General features: G+C 55.4%; 3 protein-coding genes and 2 non-coding genes across 5 annotated transcripts; 1 reads left to right on the plus strand and 4 right to left on the minus strand.

Moving 5' to 3' along the window:
* Positions 1 to 55: 55 nt before the first annotated feature.
* MATCAP1 (microtubule associated tyrosine carboxypeptidase 1) lies at positions 56 to 11,021 on the minus strand. Its single transcript, XM_040075643.2, has 6 exons — positions 10,620 to 11,021; positions 6,641 to 6,784; positions 2,578 to 2,710; positions 2,196 to 2,501; positions 1,337 to 1,434; positions 56 to 836 (listed from the first exon to the last, which is right to left on the minus strand). The coding sequence occupies exons 1-6, from the start codon at positions 11,019 to 11,021 to the stop codon at positions 672 to 674; spliced, it is 1,248 nt and encodes a 415-aa protein (XP_039931577.1). The 3' UTR covers positions 56 to 671.
* A 933-nt stretch (positions 11,022 to 11,954) lies between these two features.
* On the minus strand, positions 11,955 to 17,912 carry LCAT (lecithin-cholesterol acyltransferase). The gene is made up of 6 exons (XM_040075249.1): positions 17,725 to 17,912; positions 15,167 to 15,323; positions 14,585 to 14,700; positions 14,176 to 14,271; positions 13,864 to 14,088; positions 11,955 to 13,095 (listed from the first exon to the last, which is right to left on the minus strand). Exons 1-6 carry the CDS (start codon positions 17,870 to 17,872, stop codon positions 12,473 to 12,475), a joined length of 1,365 nt encoding a protein of 454 aa, XP_039931183.1. The 5' UTR covers positions 17,873 to 17,912; the 3' UTR covers positions 11,955 to 12,472.
* A 1,431-nt stretch (positions 17,913 to 19,343) lies between these two features.
* On the plus strand, positions 19,344 to 19,416 carry TRNAK-UUU (transfer RNA lysine (anticodon UUU)). Its single transcript has one exon. It is a non-coding gene; the product is annotated as a tRNA-Lys (tRNA).
* A 2,019-nt stretch (positions 19,417 to 21,435) lies between these two features.
* TRNAH-GUG (transfer RNA histidin (anticodon GUG)) lies at positions 21,436 to 21,507 on the minus strand. The gene has a single exon. It is a non-coding gene; the product is annotated as a tRNA-His (tRNA).
* Positions 21,508 to 23,083: 1,576 nt separating this feature from the next.
* On the minus strand, positions 23,084 to 25,273 carry LOC120757813 (C-signal-like). The gene is made up of 6 exons (XM_040075443.1): positions 25,127 to 25,273; positions 24,718 to 24,769; positions 24,326 to 24,513; positions 23,871 to 24,029; positions 23,416 to 23,535; positions 23,084 to 23,197 (listed from the first exon to the last, which is right to left on the minus strand). The coding sequence occupies exons 1-6, from the start codon at positions 25,271 to 25,273 to the stop codon at positions 23,084 to 23,086; spliced, it is 780 nt and encodes a 259-aa protein (XP_039931377.1).
* Positions 25,274 to 25,929: the final 656 nt, after the last annotated feature.

Genomic DNA, 25,929 nt, shown 5'->3' on the forward strand with positions numbered 1-25,929 from the left:
CACCGTGGTGCCAGCCTGGTTTTTGATGCCATCCACAACCTTTTGCCCACACGTCTTTTCCATTACATCACCTTTATTACACACTTTTTCCTAACATCAAGCCAAATCCCCAGGCTGAGTCCTCAAAGCCAGGCAGGGTGGCTGCAGTTGGGGTGCGGAGCTGGGCAGAGATTGGAGATGGGGGATTAAAGTCCTTCCTGCTGCTGGTAGGGGACATGAGGGAAGGGGTAGGGAGTGGAAAAGGCATCCATAGACTCTTAGTCCCTGCCAGGCACAGCCCAGAGCTCTCAGCCGTGTCTGCTGGCCCCAGGTGGGTGCCCCCACAGTGCTGGGAGCACTCCTGGTACCCTTGTAGAAATCCCCCCATTGCAACTCCCGCAGCACAGCCTCCTGCACTTGGGGAGCAGCACATCGCCCCAACTCTGCCCTCGCTCTCCCTGAACCCTCTTTGGCTCCCCAAAGCCACGTGGAGCGGCACAGCCATCCCCAAAGTACGCAGGGACGATGCAGGGGACACATCAACACAACCACACGGGCCCTTGGCCGCACTACCCTACACAGCGGTACATGCACAGCGCCCGCCTCGGGCTCTGCCCTCTGCTCCAGCCCCAATAAATACCCAATAAACAGCACCAGTGACACCCTTGGGGTGCTGGGTCAGGGGGTGCCCCTCAGTCAGGCAGCAGCTGCTCCAGCTCCTCCTCGTTCAGGCCATTGGTGGTGACAATGTGATCCAGCTGCTTCATGTACCGCTCCAGGTCCTGCATGAAATGGGGGATGCGGGCCTTCTCCAGGACCCCAAATTTCTTCAGCCGATTCACATCTTCATAGGAGACCTGGCAGGAAGCACGGAGATGGGGTCAGTCCCCTCCATCCCAAACCCTGGCAGGTGCTATAGGGAGCATCTGGTCCCCTTGCAGCCCCCTTGGGTCAGTCAAAACATTCCTGCTGCTTGTGGGGAAGCAGCAGGAGAGCTGCTGGGGCTGTGGGATTTGCAAGGATTTGTGGGTTTGGTAATTTTCGGTCACTGCAAGGACAGGTGGCAGCAGGACTGCTGTGGCCAGGGGCCAGAAAGGCTTAACCTGCTGGGTTAAGCCTCTTCCAGAAGGTCTCCCACAGAGGATTATGGATTGTCCTATCCTTCCTTGCATCCTGCCCAGCACAGCCTTTCCCTGGTACACAGAGACCCATAAACACAGGGAAAGACAGAGAGCTGAAGAGCTGCCAGGCACGGGCTGGGTTTTGGGAAGCCGTGAGATCGAGGGAGCCTGTGTGAGCTTTGGGATGGGATTGTGGGATCAGCCACTCTCTGCCCCACCCTCAGCCTGGCTGTTACCTTTCCAAGTGCAGCCAGCAGCGGGAAGTCGATGGTCTGGCGATGGCGCAGGATGCGGAGAATCCCATCCAGGTACACCTGGTCCTTACTGAAACAGCCTGGAACAGCGGGAAAGGCCTGGGAGAGGGCTCCTGGCATCCCAGCACCCTCCGCTTGCCTCAACATTTGCTGACCACAATAACCAGAATGAGGGCACTGCCCACAAGTGTGCCAGAGCTCAGGACTGCTGAGTCCCAAAGAATGAGCACAGGTACAGCGAGGGCCACAAACCCCACTGGGATCCTTTCACACTTCTTCCCAAGTAATTTTTTAAAGGGTAAACCACTGCAAGCATCCAAATGTATCCACAGTAATGCTTTTTCCTCTCCTTTGCCTGCTGCTTCCCCAAGAGTTTGTGCAAGTTGCTCCTATGGGACAGGGAGAGCGGTGCTGGGGATGGGGAGGGATGCAGGGACTGGGTGCTGCAGCTGTGTTGGGAGGAAAGGGTTAAAAGCAAAACACCAGATCTGGAGGATTGTAAATTGCTCAAGTGACCTTGCACCTGGGTGTAACTCTTGATAAGCTTGTGAACAGCAGGCTGGTGACCCTCTGATCTTGTGTTCCTCTGCCCAGGTGTTGGGTGTTGCTCTGGGGATACCCTAGTTAGCAAGGTAATGCAAATAAATTTACTTTTTGTGTTCTAGCCATGAACTTTTGCCTGTTCCGGCTGCCTATGCCAACACACACTCTACAGGAAGCGGTGATGCTCAACCTACACCACAGCAGAACATACCACACTGTTTTTCATTTAAAAAAAAAAAGTATAAAATAAGTAAACAGAATTCTTCCCAAAACTCAATTCACCCCCCTCAAGTGGTACCTGGCTGCGAGGTGTCCGTCTGGCCCCGCTTTGCCCGCACACAGTACTCCCACCGGACACCAGCGTCCTGGACGTACTGCTCCAGGTCCTGGAAGAGGGCAGAGAAGGAGAGGCGGCTGGCCCGCTCGATGGTGTAGTAGAGCAGGGCTGCTCTCCACAGGAAGGGCTGCTTGCGGAACAGGACGCTGTGCAGGCTGGCCAAGCCTTCCTCCGTGGGGTTGGCGGGCTTCAGGCTGTACTGCTTGCGGCCCTCGGAGCTGTGCCAGGGCTGGCGGGTGTTGTTGACCCCCCGGATGTAGTGGGTGCCTGGGGAGAGGGGACGGGAGTGAATGCTCACAGCGTCCCCTGGCTCTGCCCCCACCCACAGCCCCCCCCAGCTGACCTATCTCGTGGCGCAGCATCCCCTCCAGCCAGTGCTGCCGGGCTCCGGCCAGGTTGATGGCCAGCGTGGGCCGGCTGTCCTCCACCATCATCACTGCCTGGGACAGGAGGTCATCGGTGAGCTGCACCACCACCTGCAGGAGGAGGAGGAGGCACCGGCCGTGAGCGGGGCCTTGGCTCTCAGCAGAGGCTGAGATGGTCAGAAAAATCCACTGGCAGCATGGATGGCACCGTTTGGGCGCTGCTGCACCATCGCTGGATTGTGCTGCAGCTCCCCGAAGGAATGACAGACAGCAAGAGCCACCTGGGGTGGGGGGATAATGAGAGCAGAGAGATCATCTCATGCAGGATGAAGTAGCTCCTTTGATCTCTTTACAGCCAACAAAGCTGAGCAGGCACTGTGTGGGGAGCAGGCAGCCTCCTCCAGAACTCCTCTGGCTCCACCATCACCGCCCTGGCTTGTTCCCATGGGCTCCCCACACTTTGGTGGGCACACAGGATGGACATCCTCTGGAGACGTGCCTGGTCCCCCTTCTCCATCCCCACTGGCAATGGGATGGGGCAGCAACTTTGGCCATCAAAACAACCCCACTCTAAACACCCAACAGCACCAGCTTTGTAATGGCTCTGCATCCCTCAAGAAACATCTCCTGAGGGATCCAACGCTCCATTTTCATGCACTCCTCCACAGATTCTCCCATTTGAGGCTTCAAGACATGAGCAGTGAGGATGGCTCGACACCAGCCCACCCTCACAGGAGGAACTGCGTGTGCTGGCCACAACTCACAGCAGAATTGGGCACTGCATGTGTAGGACTATTCAGTATCCTTACACAGAAAAAATTGGTACTTTGAGAAACCTGGCTATCACAGGTGCTGGAGCCAAGAGAGCTGCTCACCAGAAGTTAATGTGCCAGCCAGCAGCAGTTCCTGACCACCTGACTTCAGATCTGCAGCAACTCAAAGCTGCAGCATCACCAGAGGAGAATGGTCCCTGCGGGCTCTTGCATCCGAGGTTTGGCAGCAGCAAACCTCAGGACAACAATCAAAATCCCCTACACACATGTTAACTCTATTATCCACCTGTTAGTTCATAACTGACACTTTTCAGGATGAAAACATGTCTGTGTTACTACATGAAAATTCTTCTCATTAAAAAAAAGAGAGGAGACTGAATTGGTGTAAATCAGATTTTTTATTATTATTATTTATTATGAAAGCCAAAAGTGTAGCCTAACAGAGTTCACTGCTGGGCGAACAAACAACATAGAGTACTTACAGCGCAACTGCTTACCTGGGTTAAAATATAACAGTGTGAAAAGGAATCCCTCCAACGCCGAGACTTGTCAGTTCATCTCGGACTCCTCATGCAGAACCAGCCATCCAGGAGCAATGGAAAGGGACTCTGGGCAGTGCCAGAGACCACAGCTTCTTATGCTGCCCACTGCAGCCCTTCTCCTGCTACAAAAACCCATCCTGCTCAGCAGCACCACTTGCCTTGTTTTGGGACCCTCCAGCTTTGCAGATACAACCAGGGCTGCGACTCCAGCCAAAGAGCAGCAGCCCCAGCTCTCCAGGTCTGTGACCTCTCTCACTCTGAGCAGCATCCCTGGGGCATCCTTGTGGTCCATGGTTTTGCTCAGCGTTTGTGAATACACTGATGGAGAAAGAGCTCATCCCAAGGAACCAGGGGAAGGCTTCTGGTGGTCCTCATGGCACCGGGCTATGGGTTCCTGTCTCTCCTCAGCAACTGGCACTGCTCAGGACCTCTGACACTGAGCAAGCAGCTCAGAGGTACAGGGATGCCATTGATGGGATCCAAGAGACACCAGCTAGCACTGTTCAGGCTGACAACACTCCACCACCCCAAGGATTGCCATGCAGCACTTACCAGTGGGGCCAGGTGTTTCTCTGCTGCAAGCTGTGAGCCCACTGAAACCCATATGGAAACCTCTGGCAGCATCACGTCTGTCCTAAGTCAGGAGAAAAGCAGAAGAGCTTCAGGATCTGCAGCTTGGACCCCAAGAAAGCAGCTTTTGAGGGCACAAATTTAATTACAGCATGCACACTTACCCAGGAGCGCGCTGCCTGCGGTGCTGGGAAGAGGGATCCTGCCTTTGCCGACGGGTGCTGGGGACAAGGGGCAGCTGCAGGGGCTGCCACCAGCGTGGCCACGCTGCCTGCCAGCACTGCCCGTGGGCAGGGACGCGCCAGCTGCTCGTGCTCTGGGCTAACGCTACCCCCACACGAGTTTCTTCTCTTTCAAGCAAGCCATCACGATTAGTACGTATCAGGGAAGCAAAGGGCACGGCAGAGCAGACAGGGCACAGATGGTGAAAGTCAGGAGTCAGAGATACAGGTGCAGGGAGGGAGGTACACGCCTGAAACTGCACAGTTCCCCAACAGGGCGTGAGATTGTCAGTGATGCAGAAGTTTCAACAGATTTCGGTCTTGTACAGGGAGCAAGCTCTCCCAACACTGCTGTATCGAGAGCTGGTGAAAAACCTTCTCTCTTCCCTACCCCAGACGCATCCAGCAAAATTTCCATTGCACGGAAAGGAACAAACCAATGCTTTCATTGTTTTAAAAGCACTTATCGAAAGCCCAAGATAAAACAGCCACACCGATGTGCTAACAGTGACTGAACCCTGCATTTCCTTGAATCACAGAATGTCCTGAGCTGGAAGGGACCCACAAGGTTCATTGAGTCCAACATGTAATAGCATGAGCACAGGGACAACTACACGGGGTTGGAAGGAAGCCAGTTGTACACCAGTATGTAAGAAAATCCATGGCTTTCTGCCCAGCCGGGGCTCAATTAATGGAGAAGACAGTAGCTGAATTTAATAAATTAATAAACCCAAGAGACAGAGCTCAACTAGCAAGTTATAAGTAAGTGCAGGTCTGTAAGACTGGCAGCTGCTTGGCTGGGAATTGGGACTGGTTCTGGGCACTCAAAGGCAGATGAATTATAGCAAAACACCTGCAGAAATCTGTTCTGTCCCAAGCAAAGGCTTAGGAGGACCAAGGAGCCAAATCCACATCCCAGGAACACCCTCAGGAGGCATCAGGGCAAACCAAGGGTGTTTAAGGAGGAAAGGAATATCCTTGGGCAGGAGGGGCCTCAGGGGACCACTTATTTATTCCTGCTTTTGCCTCCATGGAATGCCCTGGGTACCACTGGGCAGGGTGATGCTTTGGAGAAATGCTCATCAATAACTCTCTTTGGAAACAGAAGTGAAAAATCAGAAGTAGGAAATAGAGTCTGGCCAAGGAGCAGTGGTGAGGAAGCTCCCACACCAGCCAGCACTGCACAGTCCCTGCCCTGCAGCCAACAGCCCCAGGGAGCCCTGCAAGCCAACCCACACAAAGCCAGGTCCAGAAATCCTTCTCAGACCTTGAACCCAGGACGGTGGAAGTGTTTTGCCCACACCTTGCTGCCAGAAGGGGAAGAAAACCCCTCTTTAATGGCAGCTGTGGGATGCCCCATCCTGGATGCTGCAGGGGGTGCAGAGAAACCAGGTTAGGAGATGCTGAACTTCTCCCCAGGCTCCATCCCATGTGAATGCTTTAGTATCTTAACACATATTTCCCAGACTTAAAACCCAAGCCTGGGGTTTCAAAGCACCATAACCTTCGTGTTCTGCAGGACAGCAGGAAATCTCTTCCCCTGGCTTTGCTTTTAGACACATGGGTTAAGGCAGCTGTCGGAGAAGTCTGCCCTCCCACTGCCAACAGCAAGAGGAGACTTCCCAACAGTAACTGATGCCTCAAGCACCCAGCAAAAGGCTCCTGGCATGGCCATGCAGACAAGCAGCAGCTGCTCCCCCTCTCTCAAGCACAGAAGGGAGATACACATGGAAAACATCACAGGAGATGTGTGGGGAACCAGCACCCATGTCCTAAAGCCGGGGTATGGTGAAGCTGGAGGTGAAAGGACAGCACTGCTCGGAGCAGGAAAGTTTCCTCTTTATAACCAAAACATTTCTTAATCTGAGTCCTTTTTTATCGGAAAATAAATATTTTGCTGTGTTTTACAAGCGATAAAGCAGGGGCACGGATTACCTCTCCCACACAGCCTTCCTTCTGCATGTACTTTCTGATGATGGACCAGATCTGGCACTTGCTCAGCAGCCTCCCGCCCGTGGCCACCTCGAAGCTCTCGTAGGTCCCGTACTTCTCCAGGACAGTACGAATGATCCTGACGGCCTGTGGCACGCAGAACGCACAGAAATAAGCACAAACACCTCCCCTCAGGCTTACAAATACAGCCTAAAACCCCACGTGCACCAAAGCCAGTGAAGGTAAACCCAGTTAATGCCTCCGAAACACGATGTGGTTTTGCACGATCTAAAAAGCCAAAGAGACTGAGCGGGCTGGAGGTGACCACCAGGACAGACGGACACTTCACACAGTCAGCATGACACACAGCATATTCTTCCTGCTTTTTGTCACCCTTGCAGGCATCCCTTGCAGAAATGGGGCAGAGCAGAAGTGAAACTGCATTGTCGCAGCGTGGTTAAATCCATGATTATTTTCAATCTTTTCTGCTTTCGGTTCTCCTTGCAAACTCCGGTGCTTGCACAAAGATCTCCAGCTTCTGAGCCTGCTTTTTACTCCCAGAGTTTCCTACTCCAGGACTGAATTCCAAGCTCAGTGGTGAGGCTGTGCACCACCCTCTGCAGTGATGCTGTACACCCAGCAGCCTTCTAATAAAAGCATCACGTGCTCCATTATTCACATTAACATTTATGGAGCATCTATAAAATATGAACATTTATTAGCACATTTCCTCCCCAAAAAGTGTGCTTCCACATTTTCAAGCAATTATTTTCTCCAGTCATTGGAATGCATATTAATATATTAATATTATATTAGTACATATTCCAAAGCAGATGACTTTCAACCAGTTCTGGAGGTTTTCCAGCAGTTTTATTGCATCTGCAAACCTGGCTGGGCTGCTGCCAAGCTTCCCAGCCCATGACCAATTGCTGCCTCTCCCTGGTCCCTAAGGTTACCCAGGATCAGCAGCTGGGTGCTCACCACCAGTACCGGTGCTCAAATCATCCAACACCCCATAAGACAAGAGGAAATGGCTCAAGTTGTGCCAGGGGAGGTTTAGGTCTGATATTAGAAAAAAATTCTACATGGAAAAGGTTGTCAAGCATTGAAACAGCCTGTGCAGGGTATTTAAAAGATGTAGATGTGGCACTTGGGGACATGGTTTAGTGCTGGCATTGGCAGTGCTTAAGTAACACTGGACTTGATCTTAAGGGTCTCATCCCATCTAAACAATTCTATGATCCTAAGAGGGGCTTTAGGTCTGCATCTGGTGAGGAACCTCCTCCATCCCTGCAGAAGGTCCTGATTTCCCTTCCCTGGGCAGTTTTCACAGCTGGTTTTTATTCTCATCTCACTTATTGTGTCTTTCCAGGAGAAGCTGTGCACAGTTTTTCTGTTGTCAGTTTTGTTTTCGGGGGGGCGTTGGGGGTTTTTGTTTGTTTGTTTGTTTGTTTTTTGCTTTGTTTCCTGAACAATCAGGCTCATTTTTACAGCACTGCAAGGTACCTTCAGCTGACCACAGCAGAAAAAGGACCTTTTGTCCTCCCACCTCTGCTCAGCCACTTGCTCTCTCTCCTCCCAGGGGACCCAAATCACTGAGCCAAGAGAAACCTAGCACAGCTGGTGCCCGGGAGTAGGACAACCAGACAGCATCCTGGTAAGTAAAATTCCTCAGATTCCAAGTTTAATGTTCTGAACACCCCCAGATCCTGCACCCACCATATGCAGTGAGATAACAAATCCTCCAGCTCTGTGCTGGTGCCACTCAAATTCACGTGGCAAACCAGGGATGTGACCTCCAGGGTGATGAGACTCCACAGGGCTGAAAGAATCCTCCTGGCTTATTTAAGTTTTCTACTAAGAAAATAAAATAACCCCCCAAGCACATGCAGCGCAGCTGGGAGCAGGGAGCTGGTGTTGGTTTGTCTGCTCGTGTCCAAGGATGCTGACTTAGCAAAATGTCTTATTTATTTAATCTCCATGCTTGATGAAGGTCTTTGAAAATAAAAGCAGTTTATTAAGAGTTAGCTGCCAACGAAAAACGCTTCCCAAAATAAAAGAGACTGGAAGGAGGTTACTAGAGGGTAAGAGCAGAGGAACAGTGCCATGAATGCTGTCCCATCGGAGACACCGGAAAACCGGGAGAAACACTGGCAGAAACACTCAACACTTAATATCTCTTGCAAAAGCGTCCAGGATCCACAGTGGTTACAAACCTTAATTCCATTCATTCAAAGCACTGCCCAGAGAAAAATAATCTCAATTATTCATCTTTCACTCTGCTGCAAGCCAACTGCACCAAAGGAAAAAGCACAGGGCGAAAGAGCTCTGAGCAACTCATTTTACTGCACAACTCAGGGAATAAAATACAGGAGGGAAATGCCAAAAGCTGGCGAGGTCTTTGCGGGCGTCAGAGTGTCTCCCCTGCAAGAGCCTCGCTGGCACCAGTTTATCTGGGACAGAGGTACAGCACACACTGGGAATGACAAACTGCTCAGAAAGCTGTTTACAGAAAGGGCCTGAATCATTTGGATAATCATCCAGGCAGAGGCATGGGCAGTGATGTGGGAATAAGTAAACATTCAAAAAAACAATAAATAAATCAGTGAAGAAGTTGTTATTTGAACAAGTAACTCCCGACTGAGAGGTGCAAAGAAACACCTCTGGTGTGCCAGTCTGAATTTGGGATAAGAGGGGGTTTTTATCTGCTCACTTGTTTGTGTGGCAGAAAGGATGCTCTTCCTAGAGGCAGGATGCTCACTCCTAGGTGCAAATGGGTTTTGGGACATGGCCAGGCTCCAAACACACGGCCAAGGGACAGAGCAGCTCTACTCCTGCATCCACAAAAGGTTTGTTTGTGGGCAGAGCACCCTGAAAGCACACTCCTGCCTCTTCTCCTGTTGAATACCAGAAGCTGTTTTCTCAGTGCCATCCCCATGGCACAGAGCAACTCAGAAATGTTTCAGAAGTGTATAAGCCATGGAAACAGTTAAGCAAAAGAATACAGACTCCTTAAGTGGAGTCTACACCACTTAATATCATTACTGACCATGTTTGCTGATGCCTTAAGGATGCTGCTGCTCTGGACAACCTTTAGGCCTTCCAGAAAACAAGCCAGACTTAACCACAAGGTAATTCAGGCTAAGGACCACTTCCCATGCTGTCATCCATGTGGTCCAGCTGCTTTGCTGTTATTTCTACAGCAACAAGTGCAAAAACACACCAGCAAAGTGTCCCTGATGGAGCACAGCTCCCACTATAAGCAGGAGCCAATTTGATCATAGAAACACAGACTGGTTTGGGTGGAAAGGGACATTTAAGATAATTTAGTCCCAATCTTCCTCCGTGGTCTGGGACACCTTCCACTAGACCAGGTTGCTCAAAGCCCCATCCAACCTGGCATTGCCCAGCCCCAGCATGACCCATGTCACCGGGGAGCATGTGCCATTCCTGCAGGTAGGTGACACTACTAAAACCTGAGGTTTAAGAAATCACAGCGTGAGTGTACTGAAGGAAGGATGCAAAAGGTGTTAAAAGGGAGAAGGATCAGGCAGCAGCTGGGAAGGAAAGAAGGCAAAGTTTCACATGGACAAGGGGGAATGGTCTTAAATCACTGAGGGTGGTTTTAAGCTGGACTTTAGGAATAAATTCTTCCCTGGGAAGGTGATGAGGCACTGGTACAGGTTGCCCAGAGAAGCTGTGGCAGCCCCATGCCTGGAAATGTTCAAGGCCAGGATGGATGGGACTTGGAGCAACCGATATAGTGGAAGATGTCACTGTCCATGGCAGGGTGTGGGGGGTAATCAGTCGAGCTTTAAAATCCCTTCTAACCCAAACCATTCCAGAATTCTATGACCACGGGCCACCTCCTGGCCAGTCCCACCAGGATACATCCCACACCCTCGCACCAGCCCACGGGCGAGCCGGGATCCCTCCACTCTCCTCCTCCCGGGCCGAGCATCCCTCCCCGGCCCCGCCTCACCTGAGCCACGAAGCGGTCGGAGGCGGCCCCGTACTTGTCCAGGACGGCGGCGGGCACCGGCTCCGCGTACTCGAACTGCGGGTCGTAGGCGAAGCTGGCGCGGAAGAACCGCTCCCGCTCCGCCTCCACGTTCCGCGGCCGCAGCGCCACGAGCAGGCAGGGGCTGCGCCGCCCGCCGCCCTCCTCCCCGCGGCCCCGCGCGATGTGCGGCAGCGAGGCGGCGGCCCGCAGCCCCCCGCGCCCCGCCGCGCCCTCGCTCCGCCGCGTCCCGGCCCCGGTTTCGGACAGGCGGCGGGTTCCCCGCGAGCAGCGCGGCGCGGGCGGCGGCGGCGGCGGCGGCGGCGAGGGGCAGGGGCAGAGCGGGGAGCCGAGGCCCGGCCCGCCGGCCGCCCCCGAGCCCATGGCCCCCGAGCCCGCGGCCTCCAGCGCGGCGGCACCGGGGCTGCGCCGGCTCCGCGCCCCGCCCCGCCCCGCCCGCGGCACGCGCCGCCGCCCGCCAATCGGCGCCGCGCCCGGAACGCCGCGGCCAATGGGAGGGGAGCGCCGAGCAGAGCCCCGCCCCTCCCCGCGGCGGCAGAGCCGGGCCCGGCCCGAGCGCTGCGCTCCGCGACGCGGGGAGAGCACGGCGCTATCGCAGCCCCGGCGCTATCGCAGCCCCGGCGCTATCGCAACCCCGGCGCTATCGCAACCCCGGCGGTATCGCAGCCCCGGCGCTATCGCAGCCCCGGCGGTATCGCAGCCCCGGCGCTATCGCAACCCCGGCGGTATCGCAGCCCCGGCGCTATCGCAACCCCGGCGCTATCGCCAGCCCCGGGGGCACAGCCGGTCCCTGTTGCACGGCTTGTCGCCGGCTGCATCGCTGCCTCCGTTGCATGGCCAACCCAAGCTGTGTCACCGCGTTTGTTTGTTTTGCCGCCGCTGGCTGTGCGTCGCCGGTCGCGAGCTGCCACCCTGTTTGCATCTCCAGCCTTGGCTGCGTCGCCACCCCTAATTTGCGTCGCCAACCCCAACTGCATCGCCGTGCCCCGGTTGCGTCACCAGTCCCAGTTGCATTTCCAAGGCCATTTATATTTCCATCCCAGTTGCTCTGCCAGCACCAGTTGCATCATGCTTCAGTAGCTCCACCAGCCCTGGTTATGTCACCAGCCCCAAACACATTGTCACCCGCATCACGTAGCTAGCCGTGGTCTCATCAGCAACCCCAGCCGCATCATTGGCCTTGTGGTCTTTCCCAAAGCCCCGTCTCCTGGAGTGCCTGCAGGCAGCAAGTACCTCACTTTTTGGTTATGGCTGGCTTCACCACCCAGCTCTGAAGGACAAGGCAGGCTCAGCATGCAGAAGCAAAGTGTGTTTATTATATTGTAAATCTGCTGATTTCGAGTTGGTCTTGCCCAAGGAGCCTAGCTCACTGGTCTGTAAGCCATACCGACTGTGCCACCCCCATGCTACCTCTGTGACCACCTGGTAAGTCAGAGCCTGCTCTTGTTATGTGAGTTGCCCTGTCCCAAGTGAGCAGAAGCTACAGCACCACAGGTCCACAGCCTCTAAAGTGCCTAAAAATGGCCTGCTAGCGATGAGGGCTTGTGCGTTTGCTGGAATTCACGAGTGTGATGTTAATGAGCTAGCAGCACGGTTAATTATCCACCCGCTAGTGGGAAGTGACAAGCCTCTGAAGTAAAATGAATCACCGTTCCCGGAAGAAGAACCAATCAGTGTGGAAGTGGGTGCCAGCCCATCCACCCGAGCTGTTGGTCTTGCTCGCTTTCTTTCCAAACTCAGCTCCAAGTCTTTGCTCCCCTGCACGGCAGTTTGTGGTGCCTACCATCATGGAGGGAAGCTGGCCCTCCGTCCTTTCAGTTCTTTTTAGGATCCTTAAAGACCTTGTGTTCACGTCGGATCTTCCCCAGCTTCCCAGCCTGTGGGCTGGATCTCGCCTGCCCTGGCTCCCCCTGCTCCTCTTTGCTCCCCAGCAGGATTTCGTTGATATAACTGAGTGTCAGGTTGCTGAAGACCATGTTGAAGTGGTGGGCACCTCGCAGCTCTTGGACATACACCTTCTGCTTTTGCTGGTCATGCCATCGCTTGCACAGCTCCAAGCTGCGCGTGTTGACGCTGTCGTCCCCGTCGCCATAAATTATGTCCACGGGGTCCTCATAAGGGAAACGCTCATCGTAAATGTAAGTCTCTGCCGTGGGGAAGCCTGTGCCATAGAGGCAATACGTATCCACCCCGGGAGGGGGTAAATCCTTCAGCAAGTCCTTCATGTCCTCCCACATGTACCAGCCGTCCTCCAGGTTGACGTCGGTGAAGAAGCGCTGGTAGTCGCGGTAGGTGTAGTTGTAGGAGGGTGTGGAGATGAAAACGTGGCTCTCAGGCCAGGCCAGGGTGGTGGGGAACATCCAGGGGCTGGTGGTGGTCATGCGCTGCTCTTCACGGAGCTTGATGTTGGACATGAGTGGGATGCCCTGTTCGTCACCTGTGGGACACAGAAGGGCCCATCACAAACGGCACCACGATGTCCCCTCACAGACGAAGCCTTTGGGCAGCTGGGATCAGCTCTCCCTGCAGTGACTCACCACTGTCCCCTGGCCCTCCTCAGCTCAGCTCTTCCCCTCCTTAGCCCTACCCTGCCCATAACCTTACGTCCTCTCCTTACCCCCCTGTCTGCAGATATCAAGAACAGCCTTCCAAACTCTTCCCTCCACATCTCTAGCTGTTCAGAAGGCCTGAGAGGAGACAAACCTGGATGTGTGATGGCACAGACCAACCCAGCCCTGAACATTCCCTGCAACCCTGGCACCTCCACACCTGCCTGCAGGGACAGGAATGAGCAGCAGTAGGTGGCCAACTTGCATGTTTCCGTCAAGCCTTGGCATTTTTGGTATGTCTGGAGTCCTAAGACCGTGGAATGACCTCAGATGACCTTAAAAATATCTCTGGCTCTTGTGGCAACAGAGAAAAATATTAGCAGGCGACTTAAGGGTGATGCAAGGGGCCAGATGTTAAAACCTTCAAGCACATGCTTTTTAATCTCGTGAATTTTTTGGACTTGTGACTTGTAGATATTCTGGGCTGTCAGCATTAGGCAAGTGATTGTGGCTTTCTGGGCTGCAAAGAGGCTAAACAGGAACTGGGTCCCCCCACCTCTTTCACCACCGTGCCCTTTCCCTGCCCACCACCACCCTTCCATTTCTGCAGGAGGGAAAAGAAACGAAGAGGTAGCTGCACACAAGGAGTCACCCACCGGATGCCAGGATACGCAGGGGCTTGACGGAGCCTCCCCAGGGGGCACCAAGGGAAATGAACCCCCCAATGTACTGATCTTTCCAGGCTTGTGTCTGCTGCAGCAGGAAATAGAGGACATGCAGGTTGCCCATGCTGTGTGCGATGAGGAAGACGGGTCTCTGGTACTCATCGTGCATCTCCTCAATCAGCGCCTTCAGGTTCTGGAAGTATTCGGGCTGCTCCTCTGTGGACAAGAGGGGAGCATGATGGCATGAGGGTCATCCTGCTTCCCTCTGTGCATGGGGGGCCTGGCCACAACCCCCAGACTTACGGGGTCCAACCCTCCAGTCATAGGGGGCTGCCCGAACCGTCTGGTCCCTCACGTAGCCGTTGTTCACCAGGTTCTGCACCATGGTGTGCAGGTAGCCTGTGGGCAAAGGGAATAAGCGGGAATTAGGTCTGTGGTCTTCTCTTGTCAAACTTTTTCCATTCTGGTGCTGGCCATGGTCAAAACGTTCCCTGGTAAGCCCTGTAGCTCAGTGGCTCCAGCCAGACACAGTGACTGTGCGTCCCATTGAGTGCTGGGGTCAAGGATGGGGTGGTCCCTGCCAGCACCCAGTGCCCACCAGGCTAATGTCCCTCACTCCCAGGGCTCTCTGCAGAACAGTCCCTGCTGGAGACATGGGGACACCTCCCCATTTGAAGGGATCCCCAGACACCCTGGCCTCTCCTCCTCTCACCTGCCAGCTTGCTCTGATCCAGGTATTCCACAGAATAGGTCTTGCCAAAGCCAGGAACACGGATGTGCACCCCTGGGGCATTGGACATTTTCCGAGAGGTTCGGTTGTACACCACCCTGTGGGGACAGGACAAGAGGTGGCAGAAGGGCCAGGTCCCCATGGGGAACATGGAGCTGGGGTCGAGATCACTGAGTAGCAGCTTGGAGCTGGCTGTTTCCAAGCCTTGTGTGGATGTGAGGTTCACTGGAGCCCGGCCAGTGTCCGTTTTACTCTCCTGGCATCCTGGGACAGGAGGCTCTGATAGAATGAGCTGCCAAAGCCCCCTCACCCTGCAGCCCTGGGGAGGGTGGCAGCATCCCCAGTGAGTGCTCAGGGTGGTCTGGCTGGGCTTGAGCACATGGCAGGGACATGGGAAAGGGACAGATGCTCAGAACAATAGCCAGCAACTTGTGTTCCCAAACAATCCCATGGTCCTCCCATTTTTTTCATGTGTGCTAGACCATGGCCAGGGGGAGGAGAGGGAAGGGAGATCCTTGGTAGGTAATTTCCCCAGGAAGCTCCCAGGGTAGGGTTGGATGGTACCTGGTGTTATCGATCCAGCAGTCAACCCCCACTGGCAGGAAGGTATTGAGGTTGAGCCAGATGGTGAAATAATCCTCTGTCTTGCGGTAGCACATCCAGTTCACCACATCTGGCTTGTCCAGTTTTGCTTCCAGCTGGTTCCCAAGACACCCGGGCACTGGAGGCACCACAGAGGGAGAGCAGAGCCGGTTACAAACCCCATCCCACTGACCCTGTGGGGCTGCCCAGCCTGGCTCTTACCCCACCCCCAGGCAGTGCTCCCCTGGGGCTGCCTGGGATGCCTGGGCACCCGCTGGAGCAGCATCCCTGGAGAACAACCTGTTCCACACAGGAGAGAGGGTGCTTGGAGCTGAGATGCTGGGTGAGCATGAAAACAGTGCTAAAATGCATCCTTGGGAACCCCTAGAGCTGCATTCCCAGAGCTGTCGCTCTTGGCTCAAACACGCAAATCCCCAGCAGCACAGAGTATCCCAATTAATCCCCCTCCCTGGATGGGTTTCCACCCTCCTTTCCTTGCCGAAGAAATTGGTGCTGCTTGGGGCTGCCCATTCCTAATGCAGTCCTGCCAACTCATCCTGGGGGAGTGGGCAGCTCAGGGATGCAGAGCTCCCAGGGAGAGTTTCCTGAACTTCAAACCCTCCATACAGGCTGAACAAAGTCTCTGAAGCAGCTCAGTGCTGAGCAGAACTGTACTGTGCAGAAATTCAGCGGGAATGGTGCATGCAGGAAACACAGCACAGCTTTAAGAGAGTTAATTTATGCGCCCTGGCCTCTCTCAGTGGAGGGTGACAGTCACCAGGGTGTTTGGTGTGCCTCTGGGAGCACCAGTGTGGTTCCCAGCAGGGATGGGACAGCCACCCTGCTGCTACCCTGAGAGGTGTTCCTGTGCTGGGATCACACACCACCGAGAGCTTTCCCAGCTGCGTGCAGGAGCAAAGAGCCGGAGCCTGGTGCCAGCACCGACTGCGAGGGTGAGGACAAGAGGTGAATGACTGCAGGGGGCAGTGAACCCGGTGGAATAGGAGCGCCAGGTGACTAATCCCAAGGCGCCCGCAGGTCCAAGGACTTGCCTGCAACACACGGCTGGGGCTGGTGTGGACCATCAATGCCTCATGCCGTGCAGGAGGGGGAGGACATGTAGCAGTTACCTTCCTCAACCTGCCTCACAGCTCCTTCATGCCTGTGGCATGCCCCTAGGGGTACAGGGAGGGTCTAATCCTGTCTTCAAAGCACCTGGATGGGGATCAGACAGGTGCAGGAGAGCCCTGGTTGGGAGTGGGCAGAAGGGAATTCCCTGGTCAGCAAGAGGAGCAGGATCATGAGGTGCTCTGATGGCTCCTGAAGGTGCACAGCCTTCAGGCAGCCCCCCTGCCCCTGGCACACAGCCCTGAGCTCTGCCTCCCCTTGCAGAGGACATTAGGTAATGATTAAGGGAGTTGTGTGAGGGCAGAGGGGTTATCAGTGGTCCCAAGGGCACTGGGGGTTTCCGGGACGCCCGGCACAGGGGGATGGGTTACTTGCGGATGCCGAGCAGCACGAGGAGCGGCCAAGTGGCACAAGGGGCATCCGGCGTGGGACACGGCCTGAGGCTGGTACCGGGAACAAAAGGTAATGCTCCGACTGTCACAGGTAATCCTGAAAAGAGGCACCTGGTGACAGTGACCCGGGTCTTCTGACCACCCCAGGACATGGAGGCCTGAGGCCCCTGATGCCCCTGGGAAGGGAATTTACAGGGTCAGCCCTTGGCAATGTAGCAGGGCTACAGGATCTTCTGCTTTTTCTCTTCTCTTTTTTTTTTTTTTTTTTAAGGGGAAACTCATCATGATTCAAGAAAAAGGAGGAAAACCCCAACTCTGCTCAGCAGAGTTTTCATGGCAAAACCTGAGCTGAAGCGCCTGGTGATGGCACAGGGGCAAAGGAAGGCAGAGCCATGCAGCACAGAGGCACCAGCTGATGATGGCTGCTTCCATCATGAGATGATGCCCCCACATCTCCTTTAACCTCCCTGTGCCCCTTTTCCTGCTGGCTTGCCCCCAGTCAGAGTTGGCATTGGGTGGGATGTGAGATGGATCCTCTTTTGCAGCGGCAGAGGATGACTTAGCCATCTCCAGGGAGTGGGAGAAGACCCAGGATGGAGTGGGCTTCAGGAAAGTGAGAGGCGGTGGATCCACCCTCCACCAATGGCAGCCTGTTTGGGAAGTGGCAGAAGAGGTGCTGCAGCCCCTGCCCCTCTGCCAGCAGAGTTCCCCAGACCCAAAGAAGCCCTAAAACACTCTGTGAGCCAGGTGTCAGAGACTGGGGTGCTCAGTCTATCCCCTCAGCTCCGAAAAGCTCTACCTGGGCACAGCCAGCCCCGTGTCCCTATCCCAGTGAATGGGAGGGGACTGAGGAGCTGTGTGACACCTTCACTCCAATCCAGACAGCCAAAAACCACTGCAGCCAAAACCCACCGAGTCTCCAGCGGCGCAGGACCCCGAGCTCAGTGTCTGCTTTGGGGGGCTGCGTGGGAGCCAGAGTGCCCACCCACACCCGTGGTGCCCGTGCTGCTGCGGCCTTACCCAGTACCACGGGCGGTGTGCTGTTTGTCGGGGGAGCCTCGGGGGTGGTGGTGGGTGGAAAGAGGACGTTGAAGAGCCAGAACTGGGACGTGGGCTGCAGGAGCAGCGACAACGTCAGCAGCGCAACCCCGGCGCCGCCGCTCCCCATGGCAGGCTCGGCCGGGATCCTCCGGACGGCTCCGAGCCAAACAGCCTTTTATAATTTTTACGCAGGTCCAGCCAAGAGGCACCCGGGCTGCAGGGGAGGGGAGAGCTGCAAGGGGCTGGCCATGAGGAGGAGGAGGGACAGGGAGGGACGAAGGACTGGCCTTACAGACAAGCCATGGCCTGCCAAAACCAGCCCAGCGGTGCCACGGGGCTCTCAGTGCCCCGAGAGCCCTGCTCAGGGGTGCTGCAGGTCGGGCAGCTTCGCGGTGCCTCGGTGTCCCTTTGGCATGTTCTGTGGGGAGGGGGCTGCCACGCTCTTGCCCCTGCGTGGTTCTCTAGGGGTAGCACCCCAGGGCTGTCTGGGGCTGCTCACTCCCTGCCTCGGTGAATACAGCCCCTCTCCACTCCTCCTGCCCCTGGCAGGGGATGCTGGTGCTGCCAGCGTGGCCAGGTGGACCTCAGGTATCTGGGAGAAGATGGAGGGGTTGGGATAGGAAAAGGCACGTTTGGGTGGCTCCTTGTGCCACATGGCAGTGCCACATTCCCCAGTGCCATCCTGGGCGCTGCCCCTGCCCCGTGCAGCATCCTCCCAGTACCCACTGGAAGGCCCCCTCTGGGACAGTCCCAGCTGGGGGAATCTCCTGCAGCTTCAGCCTGCCCTGGGTACTGGGGACCCTCAGGGACAAGGGATGCTCAGGCTGGAAGGGACCTTAAAGTTCATCTCATTTCAAACCCTGCCATGGGCAGGGTCACCTCCCTCTAGACCAGGATGCTCCAATCCCCTCCAACGTGGCCTTGGACACTTCACGGGATGGGGCAAAATCGTATTCTACTGCTGAAGGGAAGACGTCTTCCTCCTCCCAGGGATGTGTGGGGTGGAACCGGGATGCTGTAGGGCACTGGTGTGTGGGCTGGGGGACAGGGTGGGTTCCCTTCCCGAAGAATGGGGAGGAAGGGCAAGAGAACATGTGGGTCTGCCTTTAGGTGCCCCCCGCGGGCTCTGTGTCTCTGTACCCCAACTCCTCGCAGCCGCCTCCCTCCCGCTCTAACGCGGCTCCCGCAAAAGCGCCGCCGCGACTCGGATTCGAGGCGAGGCTGCCGCAGCCGCAGAGCGGAGCCCGGAGCCCCGGGCGGCCACAGCCACCGCCGCCGCTCCTGTGCCCCGGCGGGACCCCCGTGCCTCCCGGGGAGCGGCGGAGGTTTCACCGGCGCTCCGCAGCGTCCTGCTCCCCTCCCTCCCTGCGCGTCCCTGCGGCACCGGCATCTTCCCAGGGCGCATCCCCGTGCCCGATCGGCGCCCGGTGACATTCCCAGAAATCGGGTGTTCGGTCTGGCCTGCGCTGGCAGCCGCGTTGGGGTGGCGTGGGAGTGGGAAATATCCAAGTGGGTCCCCACATTGTCCCTGCAATGCTGCAGGAAAGCGGGGTCCCCCCTGTCTGTCACAGACGTGACCCCCCACAACCCAAATGTGAGCCTGGATAGCTCAGTTGGGAGAGCATCAGACTTTTAATCTGAGGGTCCAGGGTTCAAGCCCCTGTTCAGGCGGTGGCTTTATCCTTTAGGAGCCCATGGGCAGGAGCGGCACCTCCTCCTGCCCCGGACGGTACCGCCTGGGACAGGTGATGCAGGGAAGAAGTAGGGGATTGTGGTCAGGGGATCGTGGTTTCTGCTGCTTCCTCCCTCAGTGAAGGGTGCTCGGGTGCCCCAACTGACTTCAGGCAGTGTTCTTAAAGTTTGGGTTTCTGCTGGTAATTTTTTTTTTTTTTTTTTTTTTTAAATTTTATTTCTCCGTGAAGATACTGAAGGGACTGGAGCCATTTCTCCTTCTCTCCTGGGAGGGAAGCCAAACTCTGTTCGGTGGTGCCCAGAGCCAGAGGCCCTGGGCACCCACTGGAACACAAGAGGCTCCAGCTGAACATCAGGACACCCTTTTTCTCTGGGAGGGTGACGAGTGGAAGTTTCCCAGCAGAGCCCTGCACCCCTTTAAGGGAACACAGTTCATGTGAGAGCAGAGGCTGCAGGGACTCGTGGGGCCACCACGCTGCCCGTGAAGTCAAGTCCTGGACTGTCTTGTAGGTGTATAGACACTTCAGTGTACTTTTGCAAAATAGAAACTCTTTTAAAAGAAAATCAAACAATTTTGGATGAAAAAATATCCCTGTCCTATGTAAAATTTTTTTATGTTTTTCAGCCTGAACATACATCAGGTGCTCAAGCAGAGTAAGTTATTTTTCAGGTAAGTTTGGTGGCTTTACACATCACACTGAATTTCTGTGGGGTAAAAAAAAAAAAAAAAAAAAAAAAAAAAGAGAGGAATGAGAAGTTATGTATTTCCTTGTGTTTCTGCTGCTCAGCTGAGTGAAAGTGGGGCAGGCACTGCTGCTGCTAATGGGCAGCTTCTCCAGATGTTTGCCTTCTCTTCCTCCTGTATTCTCTTTAGAAAGGAAAAATGCTTTTTGAGCTTTCCCTAAGCAAAGAGATATGTGTTTTCAGTAAATGAATGTTGGAGGAGTGAGAAGTCGTGCAAGTAAGTGCCCTATAAATTGCAAATCCTGAAAGTAAATGTGCAATGATTTTTTTTTTTTTTTTCCTCCTTCATTTCCTGCTCTGGGTTAGATACAAAAGAAAATAAATCTACTTTGTGCTAGGAAAAATAAATAAAAATCCGCTCTCTCCTTTTCCCAAGCACCAGCCCTGCAGACGCCTGAACCCATCCGCCTGAGTGCTGCAGCTTCTGCTGCTTTCAGATGCCCCCACAGCGGTGAGTTCAGGCCACTGCTCGGGGGGTGCTTTCTCCACCACCAGCCTGTGCCACACCTTGTGTAACTTCTCTTTCGAAAGCCGCCGACCGGAGTGAGTTCTGCGCAGCTGTCAGGAGAGGGCACCAAGTCCAAGCAAACAGGGTGACTCCGTTAAGGCTCCAGAAGGGTAAAAGCAACACTTTAAGAGGCTTCCCCAGGCTGAAGCATCTCCTGGTGCACCCAGAGATCTCCGCCTGCTCCTTGGTGCCCGTGAGACCCCGAGTTCCCATACCTACACTTTTGTCAGGGTCACCCCTCAGCTCTGGATGCGTTTTGCCTCTGCTGTGAAAGCATCCCTGGAAGTCCTGCAATCAAAATCCTGCTCCCCTGGAGCGGGGAGGGCCAGCAGCAGGACTTCCATCTGGTTGTCTTCCTTCTTCTGCCGTGGCAGATCCTTCACGCCCTGGGAGCCAGGAGCTGAGCACGCTTCTGCCTCCCACCTCCTCTCACTCTGCAGGGCGGCCACAGCATCTTCCGGTCCTCTTTCTGCAAAACTGTGAGGAAGTGGAACGTGGAAGGCTGGGCACACTCCTCGAAATTCTCGAGTTTGCCTGGAGAATGGAGAAGCTGGAGTGCTTTCCCAGAAGTGTCACTGCAGCCTCACTGGAGAGACCCCGCACAGTGACTACAGGTCGGGAAATCGTCGTCGGTCTGAGTCTGGTCACTCTTGGACCATCCGAACTTGTGGCCCCCTCCCCGGCACGTGGCATCTTTTCGTACCAACCCCCTCAGAGCCGCCTCCCTCCCGGCCCTTGACAAAAGTTGCTGTGACTCGGATTCGAACCGAGGTTGCTGCGGCCACAACGCAGAGTACTGACCACTATACGATCACAGCAGAAGAGCTCCTGCCGGCTGCGGGGTCCTGCCCCGTGCTGGGACCACGGCGAGGAAAGTCCCTGCGCTGTCCCCTCCCCCGGCACGGACACCCAGCACGGCACGGCCAACAAATCCCGTTTAATTAAGGAGGCTGCAGGTGGACTCGGATGCTGCTGCTTGGAGCCTTGGCAACCTGGAATGGGACCCGAAATTGTGCAGAACGCTGGCAGCGCTGGGATGGCACCCAGGAAATGAGAGTGCTGCCAAGGACAGAGCTGTTGAGGGGCTTTATGCAGTGGGGCCATCATCCTATAATACAGCAAAATCAGGGTTATAATAATTTCAGCTAAATCTAAGTGGTGAGGGATTAATTAGCTTTTTAACACTGTGTGCAATACAACAAATTTGAGGGAATTCAGTTAAAAATACAACAAATGGCACCATGATCTCCATGGGGAGCTGAGTGGTGCTGTGGGAAAGGTACGGTCAAAGAAGTCTGGGTAATCCAGAATGTCCCTGGCCCCTGTCATCCATCATCCCCAGGGTCCCACGGCCACCTCCCTGCCTGATCATGATCCTTCTCCATGTTTCCTCCCCAGTTTCATGCCTTCAGGATTGTACTTTGGTGACTTCAGAGCTGCATTTGCTGTTCCTGGCCCTGGTGCAGGTTGGGCTCAGTGCTGGTGGTGAAGAAAGGACTCAAAGGGGGCGGGAGCTCCCTGCTCCACATCCAAGGCAGCCCACAGCCCCCTGGCTACCATCCCACCGCTGCCTCCTCCCCATCCCTCCACGCACCACAGGATATACAGTGGAGCATCCCTGGTGTCCCCATGGACCCCAGGGCCCCGTGTGCCCATCTGGTCCCACACCCCACTCCATCAGCCCCATGGTGAGTCCCAGAGGACCTGTGGAGGCTCCAGTGCCACGTGTGCCCCACAGAAACGTACACAACACCAAGAGCCTCTCCAGCCTCCACACAGGGAGCGCAGCCACCAAGAAGAGAGGTACAGACAGGATTTAACAGGAACACAGAGTAGCTTCCCATCCCTGAGAGGGCTCAGGACTCCACTTGCAGATTTCCCATTTGAGGCCCTGGTCTTCATGAGTGTTTTTAACTACCTTGATCTCTGCTGGATGAACACAGCAGGGCATAAGCAAGCCAGGTAGATCACGTCAGGTTTTGTCTTCCTGACCTCTGTGGTAGGGGAGCTAATGATGAGCAGAGCTCTGCTTGGACTTTCAACTGACAAAGGAGGAAAGCCTCACTGGGAGGAATGTCATGGTAGGGTCGTGCTGCCATTCTGAGGGAGAGCTCTGGGACGAGCCCAGGGACAAATTCCTATCAGGATGGTGTCCAGGTCCTCAGTTAGACAAGAACAAATGTTCAGACCAACCCAGCTCAATGATATGCGGAAATAACTGAGGAGAGCTCTCGAAGCACCAGTGAGGACTCTCTCAGTGATAGTTAATAGAAGATCAAGGGAAGGAGGCTCACACAGTGCTACTTGTTGTTCGTGGACACTCATTTACTAAGGGACAGGCACAACGTGGTGCAGCAGCAAAGGTCCTCACAGTCGGAATCCTGAATCAGCATCTCACCAGGGTATGACCTTCCCTTCCCAGTCCAAGAAGGTCCCAGTCTCCTTCTCAGAGATGGAGGACAGCACCTTCAGCATCCCTTGCACGCTGTCATCCACTGTCAGGGGAGGCTGTGGGGCAGAGCAAGAAACAGTTCGGTGCTCAAGGGTCTGCCCTGAAACAGATCATTGCTCTGGGCAAGAAACATTCCCAGATTCTCACCTCCCTCCCTCCTGTGCCTCCAGGGTATCTGCCCAGGAGCTCTCACACAGCCCAGCATGAGACCCCAGCAAATTCTGCATTCCTAAGCTATGAGGCTCTCCCAGACCATGGAGAGGAGTTCTCGTACCTTATATGATCCTGTGCCCCCCATGTCGGTTTGCACCCAGCCGGGGTGGAGAGCGACGCAGAGGATGCCGTGCTCCTTGTACGCCAGGGACTGGCACTTGCTCAGCATGTTCAGAGCAGCCTGTGGGGAGACAGGGAGGGGAGGGTGGTGGGAGGGGAAGGGGGGCTGCAGGGGACATGTACAGACCCCACAGCTGGGGCAGGGATAGGGCAGAGGGGCCCATGATGCTCCCCCACTATCCCTGTGCGGATGCCCAGCCTCGTTGATGCCCCATTGCATCATGTCCCTCTGAGGTAGGACACAGGCACATAACTGTGCTGTGATGGTAGCCAGGGATTCACAGGAGCTCAGTCACAGCATAGAGAGAGGCACAGGCTGAGGGGGAGGTTGGAAGGCAGTGTGATCGTTTGGAGGGGAAAATATCTGGGCCCACCCCCAGCAAAATCTGGCAGTACCTTGCTGCAGCGGTACGAGACAACTTGTCCGAAATTCCATACATACATATCCTGAATGGAGCCTGCATAGCTGGACATGTTGATGATGGCAGCCTTGCTGCAGCTCAGCCCTGAGCCTGGGCTCCCCTGGGCAGCCTTCTTCAGCAAGGGCAGGAATGCCTGTGAGGAGGCAGAGGGGACAGGAGCACACACAGACACGGCACAGGGAGAAACTCCTTCCACAGTGAGGACATTGGCAATAGCACTGAGACATCCTCTCTCCTCTTCCACTGCCCCATCCAGCTCCTGAGCTCCAGTCCATGGCTCCACAAACTTCTCATGAACTGAGAGCCCATCAGGGCACCAGAGCAGTGTCAGGAGCCCCTCCCACTGGCCCTTCACACCCTCTGTAATGTCCAGCTTGAGGACATGGGTAGGGATCCTTCTGGAGCTGTGCTGTAGTGTTGGGGACTCACCTGGCCCATCAGCAGGGGCCCAATTGTGTTGGTGGTGTAAATCTGGCTCATATTCTCCAGTGTTTCATTATCAAGGGAGGTTGCCTTTGCAATTCCAGCATTGTTGATGAGGAGGTTCAGCCCAGAGTTCCCCAGGTGCTCCCCAACCTTGGCTGCAGCCGCCTTGATGCTGCTGGGGTCGGCGACTTCTGCAGAGCCGACACAGGGGAGGTCAGAGCCTGCATCCCCGTGGTGGAGTCCCCTGTGTTCCCCAGAGGTGGCAGTGCCCCACGGCCCCGCAGGCACCAGCCTGCTGGCACAGCTCTCTCCCAGCACGGGGCTCCCAGGGTGTGCCCAACCTGGGCACTCGCCAGAGGAACTGGGACAAAGGATCCCTACCTCAGGGCACCTACCGAGCGGGATGATGATGATGTTGGGGTGCTTGGAGGCCAAATTCTGTAACTCCTGTAAGAGAGGGCACTGTGTAGGCATGGAGAGGCTGGAGGGGCTGTGCAGAGGCTCTGCCTTTCCCAGCTACAGCCCACATTGCTCTGGCTCCATCCCTGCACTACCATGGACCCCACGCTATGCTCCAGCTGCCCTGAACCCAATGGATGGGGAGGACTCCATGACAAAGTACCATTATTCCCTCCACACATCCCATGCACAGCTGCTCCCCCGTTGTCTCAGCCCAGCTGCCCTGTGCCCCAGCTGCCTGACTGCATCTCCAGACACTTACAAGAGCCCTCCTGTTCCAATCTCCCCCTGGCACTGAGAGCTGCCATCCCCCAGCACAGCCACTGCCTCCCAGCCCAGCCTCACCTGCGCTCTCTGTCCCTTGGGGTCCCGACAGCCTGCAAAGATCCACTGTGGTGGCTTTGGCATCCTCAGGAAATGCTGGACAAACCCCAGACCGAGACCCCGGTTGGCCCCAGTCACCAGAACGGAGCGGACACAGAGCTCTGCCATGTTGCTTGTCCTCCTCTGCTCCAGCTCTCACTGTGTGCTCTGCTCCCTAATATTTCCTTATAGCATTTTCCACAGACACCCCACCCACTCCAGGTTTACACCAACCATTGGATTCAGGAGGAGCAACTGGTCCAGCCCTTCAAACTCCAGGACATAGATCCTGGCTAGGAGCCAGTCCTTGTTTCCAAAGGGCAAAAATCTTTGATGGGTTCAGGCAAATTCCGCTGTCCTTGGGAAACCTAGTGCCATAAGCCAGGAGAAGATGTGGGTGAGGAGGGAAGAAGCAGCGTACGGAAGGGATATGGGAAGCTCCACAACTCACGCAGACTTGACACCTTCCCAAGAAGGGGTTTCCATATCAGACCCACACAACACTGGGGACAAGCTGATCTCATGCCCCTTCCCCAGTCCCCCGAGCCAGGACATTCCTCACATGGCCATGAGCAGACAGTCACTGCCTTGACCTTGCCTCCTCCAAGCCAATGCCCATTCCCTGATTGTCAAGTGAAATGCAGCACCCATGGAGGGAAGCAAACCCACTGGATCCAGTGTCCTGGCAGAAGGACGGGCACCTGCATGGCCAGCACATCACCAGCTGCTGGCCTTGCACTCCAGCTAAACACAAACTGCAGGCTTGCCACATCTTAATGCAGCAT

The sequence above is a fragment of the Hirundo rustica genome, chromosome 11 (assembly GCF_015227805.2).
Source record: "Hirundo rustica isolate bHirRus1 chromosome 11, bHirRus1.pri.v3, whole genome shotgun sequence".
Taxonomy (NCBI): Eukaryota; Metazoa; Chordata; class Aves; order Passeriformes; family Hirundinidae; genus Hirundo; species Hirundo rustica.

Bases quoted from the DNA above. Each gene is read 5' to 3' on its own strand.
- LCAT (XM_040075249.1), bottom strand. From the start codon at position 17,872: ATGGGGAGCGGCGGCGCCGGGGTTGCGCTGCTGACGTTGTCGCTGCTC. The intron at 14,272-14,584 runs GTGAGAGGAGGA...CTTTGCCCACAG, and splicing joins GGATCAGAGCAAGCTGGCAG to GCTACCTGCACACCATGGTG. The intron at 14,089-14,175 runs GTAAGTCTGGGG...TCTTGTCCACAG, and splicing joins TGACTGGAGGGTTGGACCCC to AGGAGCAGCCCGAATACTTC.
- MATCAP1 (XM_040075643.2), bottom strand. From the start codon at position 11,021: ATGGGCTCGGGGGCGGCCGGCGGGCCGGGCCTCGGCTCCCCGCTCTGC. The intron at 2,711-6,640 runs GTAATCCGTGCC...CTCCTCCTGCAG, and splicing joins AGGAAGGCTGTGTGGGAGAG to GTGGTGGTGCAGCTCACCGA. The intron at 837-1,336 runs GTAACAGCCAGG...GCTTCCTGCCAG, and splicing joins TGCTGGCTGCACTTGGAAAG to GTCTCCTATGAAGATGTGAA.
- LOC120757813 (XM_040075443.1), bottom strand. From the start codon at position 25,273: ATGGCAGAGCTCTGTGTCCGCTCCGTTCTGGTGACTGGGGCCAACCGG. The intron at 24,770-25,126 runs GTGAGGCTGGGC...CCTCTCTTACAG, and splicing joins CCAAGGGACAGAGAGCGCAG to GAGTTACAGAATTTGGCCTC. The intron at 23,198-23,415 runs GTACGAGAACTC...TCTGCCCCACAG, and splicing joins GGGGCACAGGATCATATAAG to CCTCCCCTGACAGTGGATGA.